At 37.0% G+C, this 10916-nt stretch overlaps 2 protein-coding genes across 2 annotated transcripts; one reads left to right on the top strand and one right to left on the bottom strand.

The window, feature by feature from the left end:
- The first annotated feature begins 214 nt into the window (after nt 1-214).
- On the top strand, nt 215-2872 carry LOC137713710 (tubulin beta-4 chain-like). The gene is made up of 3 exons (XM_068453050.2): nt 215-885; nt 1530-1799; nt 1963-2872. The coding sequence occupies exons 1-3, from the start codon at nt 492-494 to the stop codon at nt 2646-2648; spliced, it is 1350 nt and encodes a 449-aa protein (XP_068309151.2). The 5' UTR covers nt 215-491; the 3' UTR covers nt 2649-2872.
- Nucleotides 2873-4025: 1153 nt separating this feature from the next.
- Nucleotides 4026-8045, bottom strand: LOC137712735 (phosphoethanolamine N-methyltransferase 1). Its single transcript, XM_068451881.2, has 11 exons — nt 7615-8045; nt 7396-7511; nt 6501-6638; nt 6263-6400; nt 6016-6159; nt 5566-5676; nt 5340-5481; nt 4969-5249; nt 4688-4849; nt 4453-4581; nt 4026-4338 (listed from the first exon to the last, which is right to left on the bottom strand). Exons 1-11 carry the CDS (start codon nt 7631-7633, stop codon nt 4240-4242), a joined length of 1479 nt encoding a protein of 492 aa, XP_068307982.2. The 5' UTR covers nt 7634-8045; the 3' UTR covers nt 4026-4239.
- Nucleotides 8046-10916: the final 2871 nt, after the last annotated feature.

Here is a 10916-nt window from a genome sequence, read left to right as displayed (position 1 = left end):
GTTAATATCTATTAATATGTACGAAACATAATTTAACTGACAACAACAAGCCCACCAAGTCTTGGGTCCGCCACTTACTAGACTTATTGTGGTGTCGTAATCTTTCTGATATTGTGAGTGCATTGTAAAATACTTAATAAAAAAATTAGGAGATAATATATAAATAAAATCATGGCCCTGTTAAGCCGGCGATACTTACTGAAACAGCTACAGATGGCAACACTTTTGACGTCCCATAACTAACTAACTACGCCCACAACCTGTCGCCGGACGGACACTCCTCAACCGTCCAGATCAAACTCCCAACTTCCATATCAGTTATCACCCATATCCCCACCGTTAGATCATCCTCCCTCCCTCCTTATAAGTAACTACCCCTACCCTTCCCTCCAAAAATAACCCTTCCTTTCCAGGAAACAGAGTCGCGGGCAGTTTTATACGTATTTATCTTACGCATCTTCCCCGTTTTACCCCCTACACATCGGCGAAAAATGAGAGAGATTCTGCACATCCAGGGAGGGCAATGTGGGAACCAAATAGGATCAAAGTTCTGGGAGGTTGTGTGCGACGAGCACGGCATAGACCCCACCGGGCAGTACACCGGTAACACCGACATTCAGTTGGAGAGGGTCAATGTTTATTACAACGAGGCCAGCGGCGGGCGTTACGTGCCTCGCGCGGTGCTCATGGACCTTGAGCCAGGCACCATGGACAGCATTCGCGCTGGGCCTTACGGCCAGATTTTCCGGCCAGATAACTTTGTTTTTGGACAGTCCGGGGCCGGAAACAATTGGGCTAAAGGTCATTACACGGAAGGCGCTGAGCTTATTGATTCGGTGCTCGATGTTGTTAGGAAAGAGGCTGAGAGCTGTGACTGCTTGCAAGGTAACGTTTATATATCTATATATATATATAGTTTACTTACCTATTTTCATTCATTGATCACACAAAAAAAATTGTATGATTTGATTTATCTAATTTTATTTGTTTTGTGCTGATTAATTTGCATGGTTCACGCATGATTAATTTTAAAAAATTAATGATCTGGTTGTGATCTAATTATGTATAACTCAGCAAATTGTGTTCTAATTCAAAAGGACGTTTGTTGTTAAAGAACTGTCAACATGTATTGACAATGAGTAGATACAATCATCGTCAAGATTATTAATAATGTATTTTGTACAATCTCGACTGCACGTCGTTTAATTCGAGAACTTTTTTTTTTATTTAACGTAAAGTCCGATACGAGCGATATTCTTGTTGGGGGAGAAATTTGAACTTGGGCGCATAGGTTCGAATTTGGTTGGATAAGGGAGGCACATCACGTCTACAAATTTTTGTAATCTTTAGATGAAAGAACATCTCTTTTTTTTGCACGGTTAGATTTTAAACTTTTTACCGCACATAACATGGTACAAAATTCAAATGCAATCTTTCTATATAATTTTCGACCTTAGTTTTTCAGATGCTTTAATATCCAGATGAGTTATTTAGATGTCACTCATATTTTAGGTCTTTACTTGATGCAGGATTTCAAGTATGTCACTCACTTGGAGGCGGAACCGGTTCTGGAATGGGAACTCTGCTCATTTCAAAGATCAGAGAAGAATTCCCAGATCGAATGATGCTCACCTTCTCTGTCTTTCCATCTCCGAAGGTTTCAGACACCGTTGTTGAACCTTACAATGCCACACTTTCCGTTCACCAGCTGGTCGAGAATGGCGATGAGTGTATGGTCCTCGACAATGAAGCCCTCTATGATATCTGTTTTAGGACTCTTAAGCTCACCACCCCAAGCTGTAAGTTGAATCCACATATGAAACTCAGCATTGCATTCTGTCCTCATCAATTCTGAAGCGTAAAATGTTGATCGACTTAATCCTGATGCCGAAAAATATGTTTTGACCTCAAACGGAATACTAGTTCCTAAACACTGAAATGTACTTTTTGTGTGTGTTCCAGTTGGGGATCTGAATCATCTGATTTCGGGAACTATGAGCGGAGTTACTTGTTGTCTACGCTTCCCTGGACAATTGAACTCAGATCTGCGAAAGCTAGCCGTGAACTTAATCCCATTCCCACGACTACACTTCTTCATGGTGGGATTTGCGCCTCTGACATCTCGAGGATCGCAGCAGTACTGTGCATTGTCTGTCCCCGAACTGACACAACAAATGTGGGATGCCAAAAACATGATGTGCGCAGCTGATCCACGCCACGGACGTTACCTCACAGCATCAGCGATGTTTCGAGGTAAAATGAGCACAAAAGAAGTGGACGAACAGATGATGAATGTGCAGAACAAGAACTCCTCCTACTTCGTTGAATGGATTCCGAACAATGTGAAATCCAGCGTTTGTGACATTCCGCCGCAAGGTCTTATCATGTCTTCGACATTCATTGGGAATTCGACTTCTATACAAGAGATGTTCCGAAGAGTAAGCGAGCAGTTCACGGCGATGTTTAGAAGGAAGGCCTTCTTGCACTGGTATACCGGAGAAGGAATGGATGAGATGGAGTTTACAGAAGCGGAGAGCAACATGAACGATCTTGTTGCGGAATACCAACAGTACCAAGATGCCACGATTGATGAAGATGGCGATTACATCGAAGAGGAAGAAGGAATGGGAGGTGGAGAAGAACACTGAAGGTGTTCGATTTGATGAGTTTGCTGTTTCCTGTGATCCAAGCAATAATTAAAGTGATTTTGAATGTGTTCATTTCGCAAACTATTATCTTTGAATACTGCGATATTGTGTTTGTATGGGAATTTTAGTAAATTTAGTTTTCCTTCATATGTTAAGCCTTTGCTTGTAATAACCTATATTTGCTTATAGGATGAAATTACCACATATGAATCACCTTGAAAATATATCATGCATATATGTATTATGATTAGATGTACCAAGCATTTGTTTTTTAGCCTTAAATCTTTTCGAGGACAACTTGGGAAAGAGAAATACTACTAGACAAGAAGCTAGTTGGTATTCTTTAGCATGATTCTTGAAATGTATCTTTGTTATTTTATTAAAAGAGAAAAATTGTATCCGGATAAAAAAGACAGACACACTAATATAGCCAATTGACTTGACCGACACCTTCTTTATGTTTTCCCATCTTGACTTGAGAAATGTTCACATGGAAAATGATTATAGCAAAAGAACAATAATAATTTGGTTTCACAAATATGAAGGCTTAATTTGGATAATAATTTGCTTGATGGCATGAATAATAGTTTGCTTGATGGCATGGTTGGAGCAACCATACCTACTCGTACTTGGTTCGGAGTCCTCATGTCTGCTCTCCGGGTTGCTATGCTCGCAGTGGATCACCTCCGAATGTAAGCGCGACACCGTTAAGTTCTTGATGCTAATGTTTCAAAGAAAAGCTGAGTTCATGTAATGAAACGCTTTCCAGACTATTCATGGTACTACCCTTTTCTCAGGTTGGAGATCTTTTGAACTTCTTGAGTGCAATATTTTTCGAAATTCGTATGCTTCGAACTGAACATATTTCTAGACGCACAAAGAAAGAAAACTTCTTTGCAATGCTTGGAAATGATGTTTGTGTCGTTGCTCTCTTATCCAAAATTTGGGTTTTCATCGGAGGGTTGTTGGATAGTACCGGCTATTCCAACCAATCACCATGGACATGGACAGAGCTACGGGACTGGATTGTTGCATTTCCATGGATACCTGCAATTTATACCGGTGCATTTTCAACCGGATTATATATGCTTATGGATTGAGGTAGGGTTCCTTGCTTCACAATACTACTGTTTCATATTAGTACTCATGTCGTGACTTACTGGTGGAGATTTTTAGGTCCTCACCCCCGAAAGAATTTACAGAAGATGGTAAAGAGAAAGGTGATCTCCAACGAGTTCCAGTCGAGCATAAATTACAAAACGGTCTCTACTTCACCGGTTGTTGTCAGATCTGAAACAAATGTCACAGATTACTCCAAGTGATGTCTCCTAATTCTTTCTCCATATGTATGTAAGTACAAGTTTGAAAAGAGAAAAATTTATCAACGATTCTTATCATAACAACTGAAGAAATACAACTCCAATTCCGTTGCATAGCGGCTAAAGTCCAAAGACATCACACTACGATTTTATTGAGTTGAAATAGGATCGTTCTACAGACTAGCAACTAGAAATATTTAAATCACGAGCAACGTGGTTTAAAATACATAAGTCTAATAATAAAACACGGGATATAAAGATTATCAGAAGGATCAATTCTTCTTGGCAATGAACAGGCCCCACTTCTGCTCGCCGGAATCAACCCTGATCAGTTTTGCCTTCCATCCACCAACGATGTCATCATAATCCCCCTGTTCATATTTTCAATCACAAAGAATCAGAAGAATGAAAGGATAAATATTTAATGAAAGGATAAATATTTGATATGTTAATTCGGAAAACATGGAAATGAGGAAGAGAATTACCTGAGAAAAGTCCTGGACGAATGAATCCTTATCCTTCTCAATGGCATCCAGTTCCCGCTCCAGAACTGCTTTGAACTGATCAGTACGATCCTCAGCAATGACCTCATAAAAACCAGCGTCCTTGAGCATCTGAGGACGGTATGAATGTACAAGTTTTTACATCAAGGAATTATGGATGAATGATTTTGAAAGACGGGCTGGTAAAAGAAATCAGACGCCAAATTTCAAAGCATACCTGACCATAAGCTTTTACATCATGGAGATCGTATCCCCTTTGCTTAATATACTCAGCAAAGTTTTCCGATGGAGTTCCAGCACACCTACAGTAATCACTGATGAGAACTTTACCGCCTGGCTTCAACCACTCGTAGAAGGATCGGAATAATGCAGGCTTGTCCTGTAAATTTTTGAAAGTGTCATCAGGTCATAAATGGAAGTTTCGCGAAACTTGACAAATTAATATGAAGTTGCTGAAGGAGCATGACTCCCACAGATAAATGACAAGGGCGCACTTACTTGAATGTGTAAAATGGTGTCGCGGCTGTATATCACGTCAAAGGTATTGTCAGGATAAGTCTTTTTTGTGCAATCAGCAACTTCAAACTCGACAGCGCATTTGAGTCCAATGGATTGTTCGAGAGCAAAAGAAATCATATTCACAGAGAGGTCAATGCCAATAACCTCAACATCAAAGTTTGAGGCCATATAGAAGTCACCTCCCCCGATGCCACAGCCTACATCAAGAACTTTCTGGCCAGGCTTCAGATCCAACTTTGCCACAAATTCTTTCGTAGTTTCTGCTCAAAAGAGAAGGGTTCGCTCATATCAGGCATGTTAGGACAATCAATCAGAGAACCAATGATAAATAATCAGCCAACAGCTATTACCGATCCCTCCTGTGCTCACGAAACCTCGCCCAAAGACACGCTCATATCGTAGTATACCATTATTTTTGTACTGAACATTATCCAAGAACTGCTGGAACCCTCTATCATTTTCTGAAGGGACTTTCTGCCATAACCAGCAGATCTGTAGTAACCAATAATGTTGTCAGCAAGCCAGTTGAACTATAAGAAAGGAAAACTGCTGAATAAACTTCTACTAGTTTTATACCTGATTTTGATTCTTTTTGTTCCGAACATAAGCACCAATACATTTGCAACTAACAAGAGAGAGTTCAAAGAAATTCCCGGAATCATCAGGCATGCGGCATTCTTTGAAAACCTGCAGTACAAAGTAACTCATATATAATTGTCTTCTAAATTATTACTTTGCATACAAGCACAAAAATGACAGAACTATATACTTTTGATACAATGCCATTAGTCATGGGAAACTTCTGCAGGTGTATGTTCATGACTTTCACTTTATATCACATTTAGTTTATAGGAAAGAGCCGGAATTAGAACATACATCTTAACGTGAACGCATATTACTAAAATTGAATAATTTCGAGAAACTACAATGAACTGAGACCGATGATATATAATCTCTTCATCATTTAGTAAACAAAATTGAGCATTTCCATAACACATCTTAAAAAAAAGTAGTAAGAAGACAAACCTTGGTATAAAATCTGGGCTCCCTGTAATGGGTTGGGTTGGATTTTCGTTTAGAGTCTCCAGATTGGTGGAAACAAGACTCTCGGAAAAAGATGTATCCACCGACCTTCAACCATCCCATCATCCTTTCCACCAATTTCTCTACCTGCAGTGCCGAAAAAATTCGATTAGATTTCAGAACAAAATGACAAAGAAGTAACCTCTGTCATAATCCTTAAAATACATTGAATAGAACCAGTGCAAATTACCTCCTTATCTGACAGATACATAAGAAGCCAATTTGAGAATATCAAATCCACTGATCCTTCAGAAATCTTCAGATCAGGCGATGCCACATCAGCGCACATGAACTTGACGTTCTTATGGTGTCCATTAATGCTTTCATTCTGGAAAGTAGCATATCAAAGATTCAAAGTTAATCAAAAAACAGATAGAAGTCTCACTTTCAGTGTGAGATGAGAACCGAAACATTGATCACAGCATCACCTTCTTTATCACACTGTCAATGAAGTCCAATGCGACAAGCTGACCGGCCTTTTCAGCTAATTCTCCAGTGAAACGACCGATCCCAGCTCCGAGTTCTACAACCGATTGACCCTCATAGGGAGGGAGCATAGAAAGCACCTGATAAGATCCAGTTAAGTCAAGCCTCGAAAATGCGATAGTGACTACGTGAAAACATCATCTCAACACACACCAAAAAATAAATAAAAAAATAAAAAACACAAACTGTTGACAAAGGAAGTTCCTTTCTCAGCTTCACATAAAAAATAAAAAAAAATGAAAAACTGAGAGTGCATATATCCCATAAAAAAATCAATGCTGCTTATAAAACATGAAAAATGAAACATCAAACATAAAATTGTTCCGAATGTCAATACTTGGTCACCCAAATTCTCGAAAGTTCGTTTCTTCTTTTTACTGGTCCGGAAAGGATTAAACTTTGGAGCTTCTTGTTTAAAAAGAAAAGTGTGGTGGTCAAATGAATTAAAGATCTTAAGTCCATAACTACAATTTTCTTCTCATTTAGCTTCTGCATTGTAACAATGGGATCTGATTCATTCAGATTTCGTAAAGTTTCATGTCTCGAATAATCAGGGCTCTGTTAGATTCATCATAGAGTTCTTTCTCAAATCAGTCTTTCGGTCCGAAAATCAACTCCGATATTACCTTAAGTTTCGAATTTTTCAATCAATAGTTCTAAAGTCCAAAATTTTTTGTAAATGTCATTACTTCACCAATTCATCAGCATTGTTTTTTATATACATTCCTTTTTTTTTTAATTTTTTTTATAACTATACATAGATATAGATATAGGTATAGACATAGATATACATATACATATACATATACATATTGGTATAGATAGATATAGATAAACCTCAGGTCGTTCTTCCTTGTCGAGATCAGAGGCCTTGGAGTCGAGCATCATGGCCTCAACCGTCAAATCGGCGGAGTGCTCCACCCAGTAGTTCTTCTGCACCTCCCGTTCTTCACCTGCAATAACAATTCGAAACTCAGAGGTCCGAATCGAACACATACATAACTAACCTCACAATTAATCAAAAACAACGAAAATGCGACCGTCACAGACTCATACCATTAGCAGAAGCAGCCATTGTTGACGGTGATCGAGAGAGCTGAGAATTGGAATCCGAACTCGAACGAGAGTGAGTGAAATGAGGAGGAGAAGAAGAAGAAGATAGGGACTAAGATCCCTCAACTGCAATGCGTGATCTCGAAAAGCTCCTGGATCTTCGGTTGTTCGCTCTGCCTCTCTGCCGCATATATATAAATATATAGGCGTATATCTAGAGAGAGAGAGAGAAATGGGAAGAAGGAATCGGGAGCGTGAGAGTTTGTTTCAGTCGGAGCTGGACGATGCAATTTATAGCAAAAAACATGGAGCATGGGCATTTTGTTAACTTACTGTATTTGTTTTGATAGTTTTGGGTATGAATTTGCCACTCGATGAAGGGCATGACTCACCAGTCAGCCGTTCGTTTTCAGCTAGAAATTTTTCTTTGTGACAAGAACATGGGTGGTACACCACGTGTTTTTATATAAGTGATGAGAAATTTTATTTTTTAAGTTATTTTTTAACACACAAATCCCAACATTTATATAGTAACACGTGATGTACCACCTTATGTGCCGATCACAAATCTCTCGTTTTCAACGGGCTCACAATGAATCAGTGACACTAGAACGCACGGGGAGTTGCGACCAGCCGGTGGCAATATCTGTTTTTTACTTCACACCTCCAATCTTTTGACGCCACGTGGGTTTGGAGGACTTGTCTTGATGCTAAATTGTGGTTTAATTCTAACTACCTTCACACACTCATTTTCACTTCTCACACACCTCTTCAATTTTCGGCATATAAATTGAATGAATTGAAGAAGATCAATGAAAAAAAAGCAAAACAAATGAAGCATGTCCAAAAGTAAACCAACCTTGTTGACTGCTATGAAAAACCCCATCGGATATCAAAGTCACGCAATCTAATTCAAAAATCTTACGTTTTATGGAAGCTATAACAATTTATAAACTAGTTATCGCATTAGCTCTTTCATTTGCAAATCCCTTTTTTTATTCCAAGAATACATATTTATATTTTCTTGGATTTGATGCTCTTGTTTTTTCGAATTATATTAAGATTTAACTCCTAAAGATGTGTGAAAGATAAAAGAAAGATAAAAATAGGTGTGTAAACAACATTATTCTTAATTTTTCCTTTTGTTATATTGGAGAGACTCAAAAGAAAAATTATGATTTAATTCTTTTAAGCTTAGTGAATTTTCACTTTAGTTCATATCGTTTTGGTTAAAATGGTTTACTTTTGTTAACTTTTTAAATATGTAACTATAAATTAGATTTTTTGTTAAGTATGTTAGAATAGTGTGTTTTCTCGTTAACACCAAATTCAAATCCCTCCCCTTTCTCAAAATTATATTAAACAAATTGTGCTTTTGCTCGAACAATAATTTGTATTAACATTCTGGTTCGTTGCTTTGTTCATCAAATTACGTGATATTAGAATTTAAATTTATTAATCGAAATCGTTCATTTTCATAATCATCATTTAAAAATATCATCACCACAAAAACAAAACAACAAAAAATAAAAAAATTTATTTAGCCATAATGTATTGATTTTTAATAAAAAGCATTATATTTTCTTTAAGGGTCCACTAGTATCAATAAGTAGATTCTTATTTGGCAATTATTTATCTGTCCTAGTCGATAACACGTGGATGTGGGGGTGGTAAGATTGCCTTAATGCACTATGAATTGAAAGAGTCCAATTTTGTCACATTTTTATTTTTAGTGAAGAAAATCTCATGTGTGCATGTGCGTGTGCATGTATAAAGTATAATAGCCAACAATTGGCACTTCTAATTTAATTATCTTATAGCTTTTCACATTGAGGAGAATTTTTCAATTGATCCGAAATATAGGGTGGTACATTACATATTATTATACAATTAGAATAAAGTTTTTTCTTACAAGTATCTTTCAAATTGTATAACAATATGTGACGTACCATCCAGTGTTCAGGACAAACTAAAAAGGCTCTGCACATTGAGGGTGTGCAAAAATCGTACAATAATTCTAATTTTTTTTATATCCACTATGAAATGCAAGCATATATTATAGAATACAATCCTTTTGATTGGAGTATTTTACTAAATTTGAAGTAACAGTCCAAATTTGCACAAATTTTACGAATGAAAACAAATGTTAGCTCCATAATACAACATCATATAGAAACTAACATGATTTGAGTAATTTACTATTTTGAAAAACAAGTGAAGGAAGAGTCTGCATAAAAATATGAGATATGCTAAAGGGATTTTTTATGAAATTTTTGTCACCTCATAGTTTAATGACAATTCTCGTTTTAACATTGTAAAGTATTATGTTAAAACATGAGATCACAGATAGTTCACAAAAAATTCTACTTTAAGAGGATTCCCTTTGCATCTCTCTAAAAATACTATAAATAAATGAAAATGATAGATCCAAGGTATTTATAACTTTTTTAGGGCTCATAATCCCATATCCCATCATATTGTAAATATGTTTTCGAAGAAGAGATCTGAACCCAGAAACATCAACCAACCTACTAGATGCTTTGCTATCGATTACTCATATCTTTTGTGAATCTAATATGGCTGCAACGACTAAAATATAACAACAGTATCATCATAACTGTATTTGGTTCACAATTTTTTTTAGTAATGTTTAAATGTACATGAACTATATATGATTACATGATTGTAAACATCCTGAGAGGATAGTCGTTGTAATTGCAACTTGTTCAATAAACAAAGATGCAAATATGCCCCGTTTAGTCTTTTTCCTAGTAGCCCCTTCTCGTAATTCGAAGAACCACCGAATTTTATAGTAGACGTTTTGTTACACTTGACGAACAATACTAAAATGCAAATGCTTTTGCGGGATGGAAATTTAAATGCAGAAAGAAGCCTCAACCAACACTATGACGAACAATACTACTAAATTTGGTGTAAATATAATTAAATAATTTAAAGTAATTCAGTAACTTACGTAGATATTTGATTCTGATCACCATATACTATATGGTATGCAGTCGAAATATGTGGTATGTGATGTACAGACGCCCGTGTCCTCTACTTTGGTAGGAGATGTGTTATTTACACACTTCTTTTTACTTCTGACACGATTTTTGTTAATTTTTATCCGTTGATCTTCTTCGATTCATCTGATTTGACGGTCGAAAATTAAAAGGATATGTGAGAAGTAAAAAAAATGATGTATGGTATCACACCTCTTTTGGTAGGGATCTGCTGTCACGTGCTTCGCCAATAATTTATAGGTAGCCATAAAGACATATATGGCCTCAGCTAATTACGTAAGC

The sequence above is a fragment of the Pyrus communis genome, chromosome 14 (assembly GCF_041283825.1).
Source record: "Pyrus communis isolate YQ-2024b chromosome 14, ASM4128382v1, whole genome shotgun sequence".
Taxonomy (NCBI): Eukaryota; Viridiplantae; Streptophyta; class Magnoliopsida; order Rosales; family Rosaceae; genus Pyrus; species Pyrus communis.
The sequence above is the reverse complement of the archived record's forward strand: the minus strand, read 5'-3'. Positions and strand labels throughout refer to the sequence as shown.